General features: G+C 46.2%; 6 protein-coding genes across 8 annotated transcripts in view; 3 read left to right on the forward strand and 3 right to left on the reverse strand.

Moving 5' to 3' along the window:
* LOC117903453 overlaps nucleotides 1–18,369 on the reverse strand; it is a 24,892-nt gene continuing 6,523 nt past the window's right edge. Inside the window, exon 5 of the mRNA XM_034815509.1 lies at nucleotides 1–3,713. Coding sequence (XP_034671400.1) covers nucleotides 3,608–3,713 — 106 coding nt within the window. The 3' untranslated portion in view covers nucleotides 1–3,607. The remainder of the gene's footprint in view (nucleotides 3,714–18,369) is intronic.
* LOC117903440 (ATP-dependent RNA helicase dbp2) lies at nucleotides 3,727–10,013 on the reverse strand. 2 transcript variants are annotated; one of them, XM_034815479.1, is made up of 4 exons: nucleotides 9,650–10,013; nucleotides 7,585–9,161; nucleotides 5,789–7,525; nucleotides 3,727–5,591 (listed from the first exon to the last, which is right to left on the reverse strand). In XM_034815479.1, the coding sequence occupies exons 2-3, from the start codon at nucleotides 9,091–9,093 to the stop codon at nucleotides 6,233–6,235; spliced, it is 2,802 nt and encodes a 933-aa protein (XP_034671370.1). In that variant the 5' UTR covers nucleotides 9,094–9,161; nucleotides 9,650–10,013; the 3' UTR covers nucleotides 3,727–5,591; nucleotides 5,789–6,232. The 2 variants fall into 2 exon arrangements, with proteins under 2 accessions (XP_034671370.1, XP_034671363.1); XM_034815472.1 differs by having other exon boundaries at nucleotides 7,585–9,156; nucleotides 9,649–10,013.
* On the reverse strand, nucleotides 10,123–11,250 carry LOC117903470 (dehydrodolichyl diphosphate synthase complex subunit DHDDS). The gene is made up of 2 exons (XM_034815521.1): nucleotides 10,476–11,250; nucleotides 10,123–10,417 (listed from the first exon to the last, which is right to left on the reverse strand). Exons 1-2 carry the CDS (start codon nucleotides 11,130–11,132, stop codon nucleotides 10,163–10,165), a joined length of 912 nt encoding a protein of 303 aa, XP_034671412.1. The 5' UTR covers nucleotides 11,133–11,250; the 3' UTR covers nucleotides 10,123–10,162.
* On the forward strand, nucleotides 11,312–12,334 carry LOC117903490 (40S ribosomal protein S14a). The gene is made up of 3 exons (XM_034815561.1): nucleotides 11,312–11,424; nucleotides 11,661–11,922; nucleotides 11,982–12,334. The coding sequence occupies exons 2-3, from the start codon at nucleotides 11,686–11,688 to the stop codon at nucleotides 12,198–12,200; spliced, it is 456 nt and encodes a 151-aa protein (XP_034671452.1). The 5' UTR covers nucleotides 11,312–11,424; nucleotides 11,661–11,685; the 3' UTR covers nucleotides 12,201–12,334.
* LOC117903482 (40S ribosomal protein S14a) lies at nucleotides 12,450–13,527 on the forward strand. The gene is made up of 3 exons (XM_034815549.1): nucleotides 12,450–12,545; nucleotides 12,840–13,101; nucleotides 13,161–13,527. Exons 2-3 carry the CDS (start codon nucleotides 12,865–12,867, stop codon nucleotides 13,377–13,379), a joined length of 456 nt encoding a protein of 151 aa, XP_034671440.1. The 5' UTR covers nucleotides 12,450–12,545; nucleotides 12,840–12,864; the 3' UTR covers nucleotides 13,380–13,527.
* The window catches only part of LOC117903403 (E3 ubiquitin-protein ligase Ubr3), a 16,715-nt gene continuing 12,119 nt past the window's right edge, over nucleotides 13,774–18,369 (forward strand). Inside the window, exons 1-3 of one of the 2 annotated variants that reach the window (XM_034815411.1) lie at nucleotides 13,774–15,247; nucleotides 15,281–15,605; nucleotides 17,607–18,343. In XM_034815411.1, coding sequence (XP_034671302.1) covers nucleotides 14,888–15,247; nucleotides 15,281–15,605; nucleotides 17,607–18,343 — 1,422 coding nt within the window. In that variant the 5' untranslated portion in view covers nucleotides 13,774–14,887. Of the gene's footprint in view, nucleotides 15,606–17,606; nucleotides 18,344–18,369 lie in introns of both variants that reach the window. The other variant, XM_034815402.1, reaches the window with a different exon arrangement.

Raw genomic sequence — 18,369 nt, forward strand, 5'->3', positions numbered from 1 at the left:
TTTTTGTTGTTTGTTTGTTTATTACAAAGAAGATATCCATTTTGCTTGCTGTAAACATGATCGTTACATATTCATATTGATGCATTTTATACGGGTTTTTTGTGTGTTTAACATTAGTCGACTGGTGATGGGAACGAGGAGGGATGGGTGTTGAGGCTAGGGTAAAGGCGTTGGCTGGGGACTGGGTACGAGTGTGTGTGTGTGTGTGTGTGTGTGTTTACGTGTTGCCTAATAACTAGTACATAAGATAAATTGATTACAATTTAGATTTCCTTCATTAGTTTCTCCTTAACTCCGCTACCAGTATGCTGCTCGCGATATTCCAAATTGAATTCGAAGCGAGGCAAGGCGAGGCGGGCGAAACAACTGTTTTTAGAATATGCATTAAATTGCATAGTATACATACATATACATATGTATAAATCGTGTGTGTATATATGTATATGCTTTTTTGTTATAATTATTATAATAATGTGTTTAAATATACGTAGGTGTGTGTGTGTTTTTCATCGTTCTTAACTCTATGCTGTTAACATTTACTTCAAATATGTTTGCTCAGCTCTTTTCATATATTTTAATTTGCAAATCGATGCACCAATCCACCAATTATTTATGTTCTTTGTGTATGTGTGTGTCTGTTATGTCTGATGTCTGATGATCTTAAGATTACGATTTTGAAAGTACTCGTACTCAATGTGTTTCTCGTTTTGGTTGCTAACTTCTAAATGCACGCATCCTCAAAATGGCTAAGAATTTGCATTTGCCTCAAACTTTTTACCTACAATTTTTTTGCAACAACTAAAAAATTTAGCAAAAATTCGCACACGTGTGTGCTACACAATCTTCATTCGAAATCAAACAAAATATTTGTGTGTGTGTGTGTTTTGTTATTTGTTTTTAAACTAGTTTGGATAAATTGTTGGCTTGCTGTATTTTTGATTGAATTCGTAATAGATTCGATTTAGTAGGTTTCTCCCTTTTTTTATTTTTGATTCGCCATCGAAATTACAAGTATGTAAATGACAATAAAACCATTTTGTTATCGTCGTAAGGTTCTAACGCGTTTTTGTTTTTTGTTTTTTTTGCTTTTGTTTTTGTTTCTTTTGCAGCTGTATCACAATGGGTTTTGGTTTACTCTTTTTACTTTCCACTCTTTGACGGTTACGCTTTAGCTTTCTGCTTCAATTTGTGGCCGAACACAAATATTCATATTGTATGCATTTATGTATGTATGTTTTCATGCATTGTTTGTTTAACTTACACTGCTGCTACTGCTGCAACATCAAACATTTATTTCTTAAATCAACAATGGCAAACAACAATGTTCTGCCTGCTGTTGCCGCCGCCCATTGATAATCGCGAATCGATCAATTACTACGCTCAAAAGCCACTCGCTTCTAACTTTGGCGCTTAAAAGTATGCTTGTAGGTGTTTATGTATGTACTTATGTATGTATGTCTGCATGTTGTGTGTGCGTCTGCTGTATGTGGGCTTGTGTGAGAGTTTCTTGACGTTCGTTCTCTTTTATCATTTGCATTTTTGGCACTTGTGCGAGACGCGCGCGCTGCCTGGCTGGCGACCAACACCCGCATTGTAACGGTAAATGCAATTCACTTTTTTCTTTTTTTATTCTTCCTTTTTTCTGTTTTTTTAGCCCTGGCTCTGGCAGGCTCTGGCTTGCATGCCTGTGCATGCGCATATATGTACATATATATTGGTTTTATTCTCTTTTGTTGACAAAGTAAAAGATGCATAACGGAATCGAAACTAAAATCAACGAAAACGCAAAAAAACTAAAACGAAAACAGCAAAAACCAAAAAATGTTTAGCGTGGCAAAACGATTTTAGATTTATGCGTTTGGCGAACGTAAAACAGTGTTGTACAACAAACCATCGAAATAACGGTGTCTTTCTTTTAGTTTCTTGCTTTTGTTTTGTCTTTGTGTTTCATTTTTGTTTTATTTTGCTTCTTATTTTTCAAAGCTGAACACATGCGAAACGATTACGCGACGCGACGCGGCACTCGATTTGTTTTTTATTTTTGGTTCTAGTTACGTTTTTTAACTTTTTGGTTGAATTTTTTTCAAAAGTTGCATTTCTATACTTTCAAAAATATATGTATGTATGTATATATGGATCTGCGATTCACGATCGTCCTTGTATTTGTACATATATATACATAAATCATTAAGAAGAGTGAGAGACTAGGACTGGGAGAGTGCGAGAGTTAGAGAGAGAGAGAGATAGACGGAGGCAGAGACAGAGGGGGAGAGAGAGAGAGAGAGAGCGATCAAGACAAGGGAGAAAGAGTGTGACCCCAAAACGTACAAAAAGAAAATACAACAAACAAACAAATAAAACTCCCCCCATCCACATTTTGTGAATATCGGGAATTTCCATTCGCTTTTGTTATCTTTTTCATTTCATTTTCTTTTTTGTTCTCTTTTTTCTTGCTTTCTTCGGGGTTTGTTTTCAGTTTTAGTAACTCTCTTAAATTTTATCAGTTTCAACGGCTTTTGCTCTTTTTTTTCTCATTTTTTCGTGTTTTTGTGTTTTACCATTTTTTTTGTTTTCGTTTGTTTGTTTGCTTGTGGTTTGTCATTTGTTGTTTGGATTTTTTGTTTTGTTTTGCTTTGTTTTCGTTTTTCCCCCGTCTCGCAGTGTGTGGTGGACACAACAACTTATAGATAAATACAATACAAATATCGCGCTCTATAGTTTTATTTCTTCAAAAAAGAATGTATGCCTCAAGTCATCCATAATACATATATATAGCATAGCCATCAGCCATCAGACATTGTCTATTTAGCGACAACGACAATAATACAAATACATAACATATATCCATATTAATATTCATATTCGTATTCTCATATTCATCTGCAGCGGTTTGCTCTGCTAAACTGCATTTAAACTGGTTATTAATTGGTATCTTTTTTTGTATTTTTGTTTGTTTATATAAGTCTATCACATCATCACAATTCGGTTGCATCAAAATAATAATTAAGAAAAAAAACAAGAAATAATACACAAAAAATTAAAAACAAAACAAAAAACCATCTGCTCCATTTACACCTGCCATAAACATACACCCCTCGAGGCATCCCCCTGCATACAAACAATAATAATAATATGTAATAATAATAATAGTATTTTAGTGGACCCTGTCTATATATGTATGTGTGTGTGTAAGTGTTTACTCCCCGTAGGAAAACCCATTTCAAATGAACTCAAAACAGCTGTACCCCAAAAACGAAACTAAACGAAATGAAATGAAATGAACTGGAACCAATTTGATTCGTTAACAATCCAAACAATCTCTCCTATATACCCATCCATTCATCTTTCCATCCTAAGTATCTATTGTTTGTACACAAAAAAAAAAAAAAAAAAAAAAAAGTTTTTTCCTTCCCATTTTGGGGTTTTTTTTTTTTTTTTTTCAAAGAGATCCTTGTGGTTGGCATTGTAATTTCTCCTTCTTCTCCTATTCCATCCTCTGGTTTTTGATATTTACTAAACTGAAACGTTGTACATACGCACATACGTACATACGTGTGTATATAGAGAACTAAAAATGAGAAAATTGTTTCAAGGAAACTTGGTTCGGCTAACGAATATACACCACATGCATATACGAATAAATACGTTTATGTAGAGTATCATTTAATCTACATGATTCTTTGACTATTTGTAAAAAAATGTTCACTTTTTCTCTCTTTTGTTTGCTTGTTTGTGTTTGTTGTTGTATAATCCCTTGTTTCTGTTCTTTTCCTACGGCTAAATGAATAAAAGAAATGATGTTTCCGTCATCTTTTGTACTGATTTGTGGGTAGATGGTAGGTTAAATGGTGGATGCTGCTGCTGCTGCTGCTTCTGCTGATGATGATGATCGGGAGGCCAGCAATTCTACTGGACAGACGACAACTGCTGAAGGCCCACTCTGGTGGTATGTATACATAAGTATGTACCTGATATCGTTGCTAACTCTTATGTCTTACTGGAGCTATCGCGCCTCTTACTACTACTTCAACGAAACTCCAACTCGAACTCGAACTCGATCTTTTGCGTTATTATCAAAATCGGGAAAGAAAAAGAAAAAACAAATGAGCAAATTTGAACGCGAAAACCGAAATCAAAATTGAAAATTGAAAATTATAAATTTATATCGAAACAAATACAAATCTCGATTAAAAGGCAGAAAACCATTCAATTGGAATAATCTGGAAATATGCATTATGTTGGCTGTAACTGTATTATCATTATCAATATATATTCATTCGATTCTCCCACAACATCTCCTCTCTGCATCGAATACATTTTGTGTTTGTTTGCATCGTTTTCGCTTTTCCTGTTTTTATGGATGAATGTGGCAGTCTTTTCTTTTTTTTGTTTGTTGTTCCTGTTCTTTGACTCGTTGGAACTTGGAATAGTTGAAATTGAAATTTGTATTTGAATTTCTTCTTGCTTTTAAGTCGTTTGTTTTACCATTTTTGTTTGGCTTTTGTCAAGTATTTGCATAGAACTTTTGAAAAAACTTCATTAATTTAGGGGCGAATGTTGTGTGGGGATTACTTGGGGTGGGGGATTGGGGATTGGTTTGGGTTCGGCAATCGAATTCGTTACAAAAACGAGTATTTTTGTTGTTGTTGTGTGTGTGTTTTGCAATCTTCATTAAATCAAGCTTGAATCGGCAGCATTGGCATATGGATTTTTTTTCTTCTCTTTTCTTCTTCATATTTTATGCCCTATAAAAACGGAAACGAAATGATAACCGTAATATGCGTGCGTCTGTGTGTACATGTATGTGTGCTTGTGTGAACGTGTGTGTTTTGTTATTATTATTTTTTGTTTGGTTCTTCTACATACTTTTTTTTACCAAAGCAGCGCCTGCCTGTTCTCAACTTTTGCCAAAATTCGTTTCGGATTCTATTTTCTTTTGGCTTTTTATTCATTTTATTGTTACTTTTATTCATTTATGATGTTTTTTTTTTGTGTTGGCCAATAAATGTCTCTAACTAACTTGCATTATTTTTTTTCGAATTGTTCGCTCAGTTTTCATTTTGTTGTAATTTTTGTGTTTGTTGTTGGTTTTTGTTGCATATTTTTGTGTGTGGCATGCAAAATTGTTAATTTTCGTGACCAACCAAGTCGGTTTCCTTCCAAACATTAATATGAAAAAAATTGTTAAAAAAAAAAATGCATGTTCATCACTCTCGTAATTAACGGCATAACGGGTTGTATGTGTGTGTTTGTGTATTTGTCTGGGTGTGTGTGTTGTGTACTTTCAATTTTGCTTTACACATTTAATAAAGAAGAGACTAAATTTTGATTTCATTTTAGATTCGCGTCTGCTATGCGTTCCGAAAAGTATAAAACCTACTTAAACGAACATCTCAAAGCTTTCAAAGAACATTGCGAGTGTGGTGGGGAGTGGGGGGGTAACTATAACTAATATTTATCAACGTTCTGTCACTCTTGCATTTGTATCTTTTTTTGATTCGTTACCTCATCATGCGAGGTGAAGGATGGCGATGATAATGTGCTGCTCCAATTGCTGGACTGCTGCTGCTGCTGCTACTGTTGGTAATCGCCTGGAATCACAGCGTTTACATAAATGCGACATTTATTTGGGGTATTATGGTGCAGGGTGAAATTACTTACAAGGCGACGTCTTCTATCTCTATCACTTTCTAGCGCTTGCTTTTTGAGCGTGGTGAATAAGTTAGCGGAGAACATCACCTTGTTAGTAATTTCACCACATGTTATGGTGCAGGATGCACTCTCTTACCACGTTGTCTTGTTGTTGTCCGGCTGCAGCAGCGGCTCCTGTCACTATTGTCACCATGCCATACAATTTGTGGTCACATGTACGATTATGTATGCTTGTTTTTGCCTGATCTTTTATGATAACTGTTTGCCAACATTGAACTTGCATTGGTTGTCGAGTGAACTAAGAATGAAAGATATAACCAAAATGTCCGATCGAACGTTCGCATCTGTCGAGTGTTTCGAGTGTAATGTGTGTGGTGTGTGTGGGTGAAGTTGCGGCGATAAGCGAGTGCTCGTCCTGCAGTTTTCTTTTTCTTTTTCTTTTCCCTTTCCTTTCCTTCAGTAATTGTTGCCGTTGTGTCCGTTGTGTTGTTGTTGTTAGTTTTGCTGCTGCTATTTGTTATTGGTGTTGTTGTTCTTAGTGTCATTCTTACGGCTGTTGTGTGAATGGGCTGCAGTGGCCCTAATGCTGGCCCGTCTGCTCGATGGTAGCCGCCGGACCCGGTCCCGGACCGGCCACGGTCGCCGTAAACTGATGATGCTGGGCCGTATAGTAGGTGGCCGGCATGCTGAACTGATTGGCATACGGATTGGTGCCCGGAGCAGCTGCGGTGGTCAGCACACCATTGGCGTCGTACATGTAAGCAGTACCCGGGCCAGCGGACACGGTGGCACGTCCAGCCACAGCAGCTGCGGCTGCTGTCACTGTTGCAATCGGCGGCGAATTGGTGGGCGTATACTGCACCATGGAAGCAGTGGCCACAGTCGCCGGCTGCTGTGCATATTTCTCATCCTTCGAGGACTTTTGCTGCTGCTGTTGCTGCTGCTGCGGCTGATAGAGCTGCTGGGGCACACCCTGCTGCTGGTAGTCGCGCTTGGGGAACTGCTGAAAGCGCGGCGGCATGCCTCCGGTGGCAGCATTTTGCGGCACAAACTGGCCGCGATTGCGATACGCCTGCTGTATGAAGGGTCCGCCCTGCTGGCCCAAATGCGGCTGTGGGCTGCCACCTCCGGCACCACCAGCGCCACCGCCCTGATGTCCCATAATGGCACGCGGCCCACCATTGTTGAAGGGCGCGCGCGGGCGGTAGGTGCTGCCGTTGCGATTGCCGCCATCCTGTCCCAGCTGGTTCATGCGATTCCAGTTGCCGCCACTGATGCCATTCTGCTGGTAACCGTTGCCGCCAGCGGCATACTGCTGATAGCCACCGGTTGCGGCACCAGCCCGATTATTGTTGTACCCACCGCCGGCCTGATAGTTGAGCGGATTTCCACGCTGCTGATAGACACCGTTGTTGTAGCTGGCACCGCCGCCGCCGCCGCCAGAGCTGTTGCCGGTGCTGTTCCAGCGCTTATTGCCGCGATAATTGCCCGAGCTGGGCATCGAGCGAGCGAGATCGAGCAGCGCCTGCGATGGCGTCTGTCCCGCCTCCTCCAGCACAGAGATGAGCTCACGCGCCTGCTTGGCATTGTCGGGCGTGAAAAAGGTATAGGCGGTGCCCAGCTGCTGGCAGCGACCGGTACGCCCAATGCGATGAACATAATTCTCCGATGAATTTGGATAATCATAATTGATGACATACTGCAAGTCCTCGACATCGAGGCCGCGCGATGCCACATCAGTGGCAATCAATATGTTTGACTTGCCGTTGCGGAAATCCTTCAGCACCGAATCGCGCTCGTTCTGTGTCTTGTCCCCATGGATCGAGGTGGCGGTGTAGCCCTCCGTGCGGATGATCTGCAAGATGTCCTCCACCTGCGCAAAACAGAAACGTTGTTAGCCTCAAAGTCTGTGGAGATTCAGTTGGAACTCACCTTGATCTTGGTCTCCACGAATATGATGATTTTGTTGCCACTGTTGGAGGAATTGTTGGTGGTCGGAGCGATCTCCTTGAGCAGTCGCACCATGCGCTGCGGCTTCTCCATCTCTGTGCATATCTCGACGATCTGGCGAATGTTGTGGTTGGCCGACAGATTCATCGATCCAATGTTGATCTGGATGTAGTCGTTGAGGAAATCTCCGGCCAGGGCCTGCACCTCCTTGGGCCAGGTGGCAGACCACATGACCACCTGTCGATCGGGGCGGATCTGTTCGATGATCTTGCGTATCTGCGGCTCGAAGCCCATGTCGAGCATGCGATCGGCCTCGTCCAGCACCAGGTAGGTGCAGCGGGCCAGATTGGTGTTCCGGTTCTCCAGGAAGTCGATCAGCCGGCCCGGCGTGGCAATAATAACTTCGACGCCGCGCTCCAGGTCGCGCGCCTGCGGCACCTTCGAGGAGCCACCAAAGATGCAAGTGTGACGGATCTCCGGCTTGCACAGATGGCCGTAGTCGCGCACCACCGACTGAATCTGCTGGGCCAGCTCCCGTGTGGGTGCCAGCACCAGGGCGATGGGTCCCTCGCCGCGCAGTATCGGCGGCTGGTTGCCAATGTGCACAATGGCCGGCAGCATGTAGGCCAGCGTCTTGCCGGAGCCGGTCTGGGCAATGCCCACCAGATCGCGGCCGCTGAGGGCGATGGGCCAGCCCTGGGACTGGATGGCCGTGGGCTTGGTGAAGCCCTGACGCTTCATCTCATCGATGACGTGCGAGGGCAGCGAGCACTCCTCGAAATTGGCTACCGGGTGGGGCAGCTCGTTGCCAGAGACAGTGATCTCCAGCTCGCGGCGCAGCTCGGCTACGGCCTGCTCCGACATGTTCAGCGTATTCGGGTGGATGACGTAAAAGTTCTTGGGGAACGGCTGCAGCTGCTCCCACTTGGGCTTGACCAGGTTGCGGCCCGGATTCTTGGCCTTCTCGCGCTGAATTTCGGCACGCTCCTCTTTGGACAGCATGCCCAGGGCAGCGGCATTGTAGCCGCCGGCCTGATAGCCGCCACCGCCGTTGCCAAGGCCTCCGTTGTGCGGCTTCTGGTAGCGCTGTGTGTAGTTGGGACTCTTTCCGTGCAGTCCGCCTTGGTAGCCGGCACCGCCGCCAGCTACTCCATTGCCAAAGGCACCGCCATTCTGTACGGTGTTGGCGCCGCGATACGGATTGCCTCCGGTACCGGCGGCACCGCCACCCATGCTGATGCCGCTCTGTATGCCGTAGGCCATCACGCCGTAGTGCTGGCTAAAGTGCATGCTGCCAGCCGCGCCAGCGGCTCCGTTCAATGATGCTGCACCGCTGCCAGCGCCGGGAAAGTTGTTGCGTGGATAGCAAATGCGGTCGCGACGCTGACCAGTGCCGCCGCCAGCTCCGGCCACGGCCCCGTTGCCGTAGTAGCCGCCTCCTGTGTGCTGCTGTACGCCGCCAGCGTTTGGTGCATATGCTCCGGCATACATGGCTGTGTGTTATGCTCGGTTTTTGCGATCGATTTGTGAATGATGCCGCCTTTGCTCCTGTTGCTAGTGAAACGGGACAAAGGAGAGTGGGGAAGTATCAAGTAAAATAAACACACGAACACGCACACACACACACACACCCACACACCCATGCACGCAGGAGAAGCACAGCGAGAGAGACAGAGAGAGAGACGTAACGGAATTAAAGAGAGAGCGCGACTTTGCACTTTTATAACTGTTCGTTCAGCTTTCAGCACTCTTGCGTGCCCCCCATCTCTCTCTCCCACTCTCTCTCTCTTTGCCTATTCCTGCCTGCCAGGGCACAAAATATGATTAGAAAGATGCAGCGGATGAAACGGAACTCTGCCCAAAATTGATTCGCTGTGGCTCAGGTTGACCGCATCCCGAACCCACCCACCACGGAGAAAAAATCAATACAGCATCGCTACGGCAAAATGCATGGCCAGAGCGAGAAAGGGATACAAGTAGACGAGAGCACAGTGAGAGAGTAAAGGCCGAGAACAGCCGCACACACAAGAAATGCATTTGACTTACCTTTTTTCCTGTGGTTGCACTTTGCGAAATTTTCGCAGCTCTTTTAAACTCGACTTGCTGACTTTTGTTGCATGTATGTGTACGCGTTCTATTGGTATTTGGTTTTATGCTTTTTTTTCTTCCGATTTTCTCGTTACCACTTCGGTTTTTTTTTTACTCTCCCGTCGTCGTCACGCTCACGCCCGTGGAGTGGCGAGGTCTATGATTAACTTTCAATTTTTCACAGGAAATTTGTATTAAAACTATCTAAAACGTATAGAGGCGGTAACAATGAGCTCGAAACTAATTCTATTCGTGTATTTTAGATTTGTACAACAAAAAAAAACGCGTTTGTAGCAGCAAGTTGAGTTGTGAAACAATCGTTGCGATAATCGATAGTGCCGATGCCTACTCCACCGCTGCCTGACGGCGATACTTTGCTCCCACACATTATCGCAGCACAGTGGCAACCTTGTTGTTCAAAATAAAAACAACTTTTTTATATTTTTTAATAGTAATAGTTATATACAATTATCTAACACATTTTGCTGGAGGCCAGCCGGACAAGCAGTTTCCGTCGATCCTCATCCATGCTGTGCAGGAACTGCTGCACTCCCTCGCTGTGGAAGTCACTGCTCCATGCCAACTGTGCGCTCCGAATATGTTCCGCCTGCCTAAACTTGTCCAGCCGGTATCTGTCCCGCTGATAGGCTAGGATGCTGGCCAAAAAGTTCCAGAAGGTTATCTGAGGCCACAGGACATTGCTGAAGTACAGAACCGATCCGCTAAGCTGAAAATGTGAATCAATGAATGCTGATGCAATAGTCAAACAAATGACAGCAACCCACCTGCCACATCATGAAGTCGCTCAGCCTGGTCTCGCCCGAGGTGCGAAAGACCAGATCCGGGGCTGGTGAGTGCCTCGTGTACATACATTCCTCCAGGAGCCGCTCACTTATGTTACTCCCGCTGATGGAATTATTGCTCTGCTGCAGCACCGTCTCCAGCGCCTGGGTCATCTCGTCGCGAGAGGTGTAAGAAAAGGCCACGTTCAGAAAGAGCTTGTCGTTGTCCTCCGTAGTCAGCATGGCCGTGGCAACGAGTTTCTGCAAGTCCAGCGGCAGCAGTTCAATGTTGCCAATCACCCGGATACGAATCCCGTGCTGGTTCAGGCGGTCGGTCTCCTTCAGCAGCTTTCCAAACTTGTCCCGAGCCAGGTTAAAGAGGCCCTCGACCTCTTCGCTGGACCGCTTGAAGTTCTCGATGCTGAAGGCGAACGTGGTCACCTCGCGTATGCCGAGGTCCAGGCACCAGCGGAGGCAGTCCGCCAGCTTCGAGAAGCCACGCGAGTGTCCCTCTATCTTATCTATTTGCTGGGAGCGGGCGAATCTACGATTACCATCCATAACGAAGGCGACGTGTTTGGGTATGTGGCCACAGGTCCGAAGTGCCCGCATGAAAATCCTCTCCAGCCATGTATACTCGTAGTCGGCAACCCACGACATGATGCTTATCCTCTTTTTACTCTATTATAGTTCCACAAGGGAGGCCAACGTCCAGGTAAGACTTTATTTGTGTTGTTTTGGTTTTTTTTGGTGTCTTGTGATAATGAAAAATATCGAAAGAGAATTGCGGTTCACATCGATATACTAATTAATTTGCATTGCGATAGATCGATTGTGAAATGCAACCATATGTTGGGCGGGCCATCTGCCCATACCTAAGTGGCTGAAAATCAACCCTGCATTTCTGACAGCTACGACAGCTTCCTTTTTTGATATCCGGTTCACGCAAGTGGTTCGTTCAATATTTTGTCCACCAATTTTTCATAAAATATTGCATATTACAGCCGTGTAAGGCTCAATTAATCTGTGCCGGTTGCGGCCTGCTTAGCGGCCTTAATGGAATACCAATCCAAAGTGCCCTGCATGAAGGCACTTTGACAATTTTTTTCTTGTGCTGTTTTTTTTGTTTTGTTTGTGATCTGTGCCAGACCCATTTATACATATATCTGCATTCCTTTTTCCATGCAGCTACTGATCGACTAACAACTCAACAATGGCTCCCAGAAAGGCTAAAGTTCAGAAGGAGGAGGTGCAGGTCCAGCTGGGACCCCAGGTGCGCGATGGCGAGATCGTCTTCGGAGTGGCCCACATCTATGCCAGCTTCAACGATACCTTTGTGCACGTTACCGATTTGTCCGGCCGCGAAACAATTGCCCGCGTCACCGGAGGCATGAAGGTCAAGGCTGATCGCGACGAGGCTTCTCCCTACGCCGCTATGTTGGCTGCTCAGGTTAGTTTTGATTCTAATTCAAGTGCCAGCCACATCTAAGCGCGTGTTTGTCTTCCCAGGATGTGGCTGAGAAGTGCAAGACTCTCGGCATTACTGCCTTGCACATCAAACTGCGTGCTACTGGCGGCAACAAGACCAAGACCCCCGGACCCGGTGCCCAGTCCGCTCTGCGCGCTCTGGCCCGTTCGTCGATGAAGATTGGTCGCATTGAGGATGTTACACCAATTCCATCCGATTCCACCCGCAGGAAGGGCGGTCGTCGTGGTCGCCGTCTCTAAGCTGTACGATTTCTACGGAGTGTATTTCAGTATCGAGACTACAAAAATATTGCGTTTACGTATGTAAAAGAAGATTTGCCATGCATATATACGTTGTAATAAAGCTGGAGAACCTTATGTAAGCGTTACGCGAAGTTTGTGCATTTTATTTTGGGTAAAAAATAGGTTTTTATTAACAGTTTTGCAAATGTTTACAAATTTGGCCATGGCTGCAGGGCTGCCGTATCTTGCGCCAGCCACCGATAGAAGTGGCAGCCCTCAAATGCAGCCCTGCCATGACATTTCTATCGCCGAATCAGCTGTGAAGTTGCCGCTTTCTTTTTTCGTATCCGGTTCACGCATTTGGTTCGTTTGTGATTCTCTCCCACTTATTTTAATAAAAATAACACGGTTTTCGAATTGATCGGAACAAACGGCAATATGCAGCAACTAGTGCAAACGATTGACTATGCAAAACTACACTTAAAACTGACAAATTGCCATTGGGCAGGGCCGATGCCGCCAAATTATTTTGTTATATTTTTGTTATGGTGCCAAATTGTTGATGTTGTTGTTTTGCTAGTGACATTGCTGCATAGTGACCCGACCTGAAGGCAGACAACTGAACTGTGTGTTTCGCATTTTACTTCTCCCCAACAGCTGCTGATCGACCTCACACTGCAGAATGGCTCCCAGAAAGGCTAAAGTTCAGAAGGAGGAGGTGCAGGTCCAGCTGGGACCCCAGGTGCGCGATGGCGAGATCGTCTTCGGAGTGGCCCACATCTATGCCAGCTTCAACGACACCTTTGTGCACGTTACCGACTTGTCCGGCCGCGAAACCATTGCCCGCGTCACCGGCGGCATGAAGGTCAAGGCTGATCGCGACGAGGCTTCCCCCTACGCCGCTATGTTGGCCGCTCAGGTAATCCGCAGCCACAATGCAAATGAAATGACCGTCTAAACAGCTTCTTTTCTTTTTAGGACGTTGCTGAGAAGTGCAAGACCCTTGGGATCACTGCCTTGCACATCAAACTGCGAGCCACTGGCGGCAACAAGACCAAGACCCCCGGACCCGGTGCCCAGTCCGCTCTGCGCGCTCTGGCCCGTTCGTCGATGAAGATTGGTCGCATTGAGGATGTCACACCAATTCCATCCGATTCCACCCGCAGGAAGGGCGGTCGTCGTGGTCGCCGTCTGTAAACGTCTGTTCATTGCTTGTTCCGCACACGTTGTATCGGCCCTGTCGCATATAAATGGTAGAATAGAAGAAGCAAGGCGCTGCGTTATTTTTTTTATATGACTATGAATACATCTGATAATGTAGAGGAAATACAGAAAATCTGAAAAGTGAGTGCAATTCGGCAGTGGAGAGTTTTGGGCGGGCACTTGGTATTTAAATCTGTTTGTTGGAGAGGGGACTGCTAGGAGAGGTGCATTTTGATTGCCGGTAAGGTTACCTGGCTGGGCCAAATGGCAGGGTGGTATTTAGCGCGGAATCGGCACCTTTACATCGATAGCAGGCAGGTTGCTGCTTTTATCGAGCAGTTCTTCTTCTTGTCGTCATCGTGTCGACGCCTCACTGTGACTGGCAATTTGGCCAGCAGCTCCGCATAGCATTGCAGATAAAATTCATATACATATACCATTATACAGCCTGTGGTGTGTAGGTTCGTAGAGCAAATCGAAATTTGCAGTAAAAAGTCACTATCTTGGCAACCTTAGCAACATCAATAATACGCAATTGATAGCACCAAGGCACGGGTCAGCCGACGAGTGCAGCCAATTGATGGATAATACGAGAAAATAATCGTAATTGGCAAGTTCAATGCACGAATAATATATTTGGTTATATTTGTGAGCAGAGTGCGTGAGTGTATTGGTGCTTGATAAGTATATGTGTCGATTTCTTATTCACTAAAACTCCTCCTGGATATAGTGTCGTTGTCGGTCGTGTGAAAAGTGCGTAAAATCGAAATCCTCCCACGCAACAGACCCCACATCCGATACCGAGGCATAGACCGAGTCCGAGTCGGAGGCCGATTTCGAGTTCCGAGTCTGAGACCGAGTCCAGAGTGCGACTGCACCGTTCCGTCCCCATTCACAGGACGGACGGGATGGATGTAGCAGGTCGGCTGAACAACGTCAAGAGAGAGCGAGCATAGAACACAGAAGGCGGAGATGTTCAAGCGGCTCGAGAGCTGAGCAATCCCCCCGTGCCAGTGAGCAATGAGCAGTGACTCAAAGTCAAAAATTTTTTGTTCTCGTTTGGTGTTGTGAAATTCTCCGTAATCTCTATTTAGGATTACATTCCCCCGTGCATCTAAAAGTCTAAATTCTAAAGTGATTTCTATAGCTAAATTTTGAGCCGAGCCAAACACACACAAAAAAAAAAAAAAAAAAAAAAGAATCACCGACTGCTGCTCAACGAGGCAGTAGCATAGGAAGAAGAAGAGCGGCAAAGAAAAAAAAACTTGTTTGAAAAAACAAAAAAAAAAAGACAAGAAAAGAAAAGACCGAACAGAACAGAACGAAAAGACGGACGCAAGACGAGACGCCCAAAGAAGCTGAAGCAGAATCAGAATCAGCGTGGATCTCTCTCTCTGGGCATCGTTTCCTAGAGAATCGCCCCAGAGCAGCGACGTCGTCCGCGACGTCACCAAAATACAAAACAACGTAGAATCAGAAGGTGGTCCCAAACAGGAACAGGTATGGATGAGGATGACAACCTGTCAAATGCCGATATCAGCATCGATGAGGAGGATGACGATGGGGACAGGGCCCGGGCCATGGTCCAGCCCATGGTAGACGATGATGATGACGATGATGATGATGACGACGACGACGATTCCGATGTGGATTTGTCATCGGTTTATGTGCAGCCGTCTGGCCATGCATCCATAGGTTTGGATGATAGTGCAACCGGTGCCGGTGGAGCCGCATCTGCCCGCACAATTGGGGAAGCGAGTGGCCCTGCCCCTGCCACTGTCGCAGGAGCCAGAGCTGGTAATTCCCGTTCGCCGTTGCATGACAAGTACTCGAGTGCCACAGCGGCGGCTTCTGCGGCAGGCAGTGCAACTGCCAGTGGTAGCAGCAGCTCAAATAGCAGTGGACGCTTTGGAGCCGGGAGTTCGTCTGCTGCTAGAGCAGCAGGAGCATCAGCAGCGGGAGGAGCAGGAGCAGCCGGTGAGGATGCTGGTGCCAAACCGAGCTTTTTCTTTGGCACCTCCTCGTTCAGCCTACGCAGCCGCAAGGAGGTGGCCGCCCTCATCAATACAGAATGCTGCCGCGGCAGTCCCACACCCGATCTGGACTCCATTATGGATACGCTCTTCAATCCCGGCACGCCCATCGATAATCCCGACAACATCGAGTGGATACGCTGGCTAATCGCTGGTGGCCGTACACCGCAGGAGTTTGTCAAGATTGGTGAGTGCTCATTCGCAGAGAGAGAGGATGAAACGAGAAGTGCGCCCTGGTTCATGTTCCGTCCATGTGCCAGCTGATCGGCGGTCCGTTGCCCCTGAGAGGTGGTAGCAAGGTGTGAGTGGGGGGGAGGGGATTACCCACACGTACATGTGTATATGTACCTGCGCTCTCTGCAGCGCGTATGTGTATGGCTGTGTATGTGTGTGTGGTGCCGTGTCTGCGGTAAATGGTAAAGGGCACGCAAGGGAGTGAACAGCAGGCAAGGTAGCCAAGGTGCAAGGCAGCGTGAAGAGTGCACCACCATGGCAACAGCAAAACATACATGTACATAATGTATAAACTTCCCGCACTTACAGCTGAACACCTACTGGCAACAAATTAGCCCAATTTAATCCCGACTAATCATCTATTTGCCAATGCTCTCTTGCATTTGCTGCTGCTGCAGCCAATTTTATTATTATTATTATAATTTTTGGTGCCAGGCTGCGTAAGTCGCCAAACTCTGGGTTGCTTTTATCGTTTCTCGTTTGTTTTTTTTTTTGTCCCACTTGTCGGCTCACTCGCTCGCTCACGCACACACGCAATGCAATATATGTATGTGTGTGCATACCAAACACGCACAGTGGGGACTGCAGCTTGACACCTTGTGGCCGCAGCCCGCTGCCTCTGTGTCAGCTGTTCCTGTGCAGTTTTGCCTTGCGTAATATTCTTACCCAGCATCAGCAGCAGCAGCAGTTTCAGGCAGCAGCAGCAGGCAGCGTTTGCATCTAGGCGCATCCGTCCTCCGTACGCACACATACATACATACATACATACATACGTACATAGAGAACATGCACATCTGGCATCTGGTCTGGCACCTCTCTGTCACCGTTTTGCTGGAGCGTTGCTCTATTTTACAATACCCTACCCTTGCAGAAAATATCACACTCGGCTGGGGCGGTCTCGATTGCTCTTGCTCCCATTGTGCGGCTAATAAACACCATCGAAAGAGCATTGGAATGAGTCCTACCTTTTGTGTTTGTTTTCAATTGTTTTACTAAAACACATGCGTATGTGTGTTTGTGTGTGAGAATGTTAATGGCTTGAAATGAAGAACATTTGCGAGATCTAAACAATTGCAAATGTAAAATGGTACATGCAGACGGCACATACAGACACTTGTGGGATAACTTTCCCCGACTCTGACCGTCCATCCGTCCCATAGCATTGCTGTGTCGATTTCGAAAATCCAAAATGTTATCAGACCACCACTGCAATTTGCGGCTTGTCATCAACATCGTGTCATCCTTATCACTCGCACGCATTTGCATGTGTACAGCAATTGCCTGGCCGTTATTTCATTGTTAGTGCTTGCATTTTGTATGCATCTTCTTTCCGTTCCCATGGCCCCGCTCCGCAACGCCTCACGCCCTGTCACACCGTTACCTTCACTGCGCTTTTCCCCGTTTTTTGCTTCGGATTTCTCTGAACCCTCTCTCTGTCCAAAAGTTCTTTTGTTTGAATAGAACGGGATGGGTATAGTGAGAGTGCGTTTATGTTTGTGTGTGCATGTGTGTGTCTAGTGCGGAGAGTTGCCAACTTGTCTGACGATCGATCGATCGCCATTTCGAAAATTGCTAATCAATTTTACGCTGCGTTCGCTATTGTTTTTATTGTTGTTGCTGGTTGCTGCTTTCGATTGATTTCCTTCCGCATGACCTTTTCATCGTAGCTGGCGACAGCCACAGCCACAGCCACACCGAACAAGGTCCGCAACGCCTCAAGACAACAACAAGTCACGCAACGAGCAACAAGCGAAGAAATTAACTAAGCAATCCGAAATGAGTGCATCATTTATTTTTGGAACCCTATCAAATCAATGGCAATAGCCAAGGCAAGAGGCAAAGGCAACGCCAAACATACAGAGCCTCCAACCTTGACGCATCATCAAACATTTACATCAAAAAACCCGAAATGAAATGAATAAAAACTAAACGAATCTTGATTTTTATTTTGCAGTGCGCAGCTATGACAACCATGCCAAGTGCGGCCTTGTGTGGGTGCCCCATGTGGTGGCGTATCGTTGCCGTACCTGCGGCATCTCGCCCTGCATGTCCATCTGCCGGGACTGCTTCAAGAAGGGCAACCACACCAACCATGACTTTAACATGTTCTTGTCGCAGGCTGGCGGTGCCTGCGACTGCGGCGACACGTCCGTGATGAAGGCCGAAGGATTCTGCAGCGACCATGGCATCAATAATCGCGTCAATCGTGATCCCGTGCCCAACAATCTGTTGGCCGTGGCGGAGGCCATAATGCCAAAGCTGCTGTTCCGCCTGTTGCAGCATTTTCGGGAGCACAGTGACACCTCGCTGCAGGTGCACGCAATGACCTCGTACTCATGCGAGGAGTTCGCCAATATGCTGATCGATCTGAACAACATGGGCGAGATTATGCGCAAGGTGATGACGCGCACCCTGATCAATCACGAGGTGTACGCCTACTTCATGGAGACACCCTGCCAGGACACACGCAACGGCCGCTTCCTCAAGGCGAATCGTGAAAAGTACGAGGATGCAGTCAATAGGTTTCCAAATCCAGAGCCACCCGACGAGTACCGTGACCTGCCGGCGCTCTGCGAAAAGCTGGTCCACACCACACTGCTCGAGGAGTTCATATTCTGGACATTCAAGTTCGAGTTCCCCCAAACGCTCGTCTGCTTTCTGCTCAACATGCTGCCCGATCAGGACTACAAAGTGAGTTACAAAATGTTTTGCCTTTA

This window comes from Drosophila subobscura, chromosome A, assembly GCF_008121235.1.
Source record: "Drosophila subobscura isolate 14011-0131.10 chromosome A, UCBerk_Dsub_1.0, whole genome shotgun sequence".
NCBI lineage: Eukaryota > Metazoa > Arthropoda > Insecta > Diptera > Drosophilidae > Drosophila > Drosophila subobscura.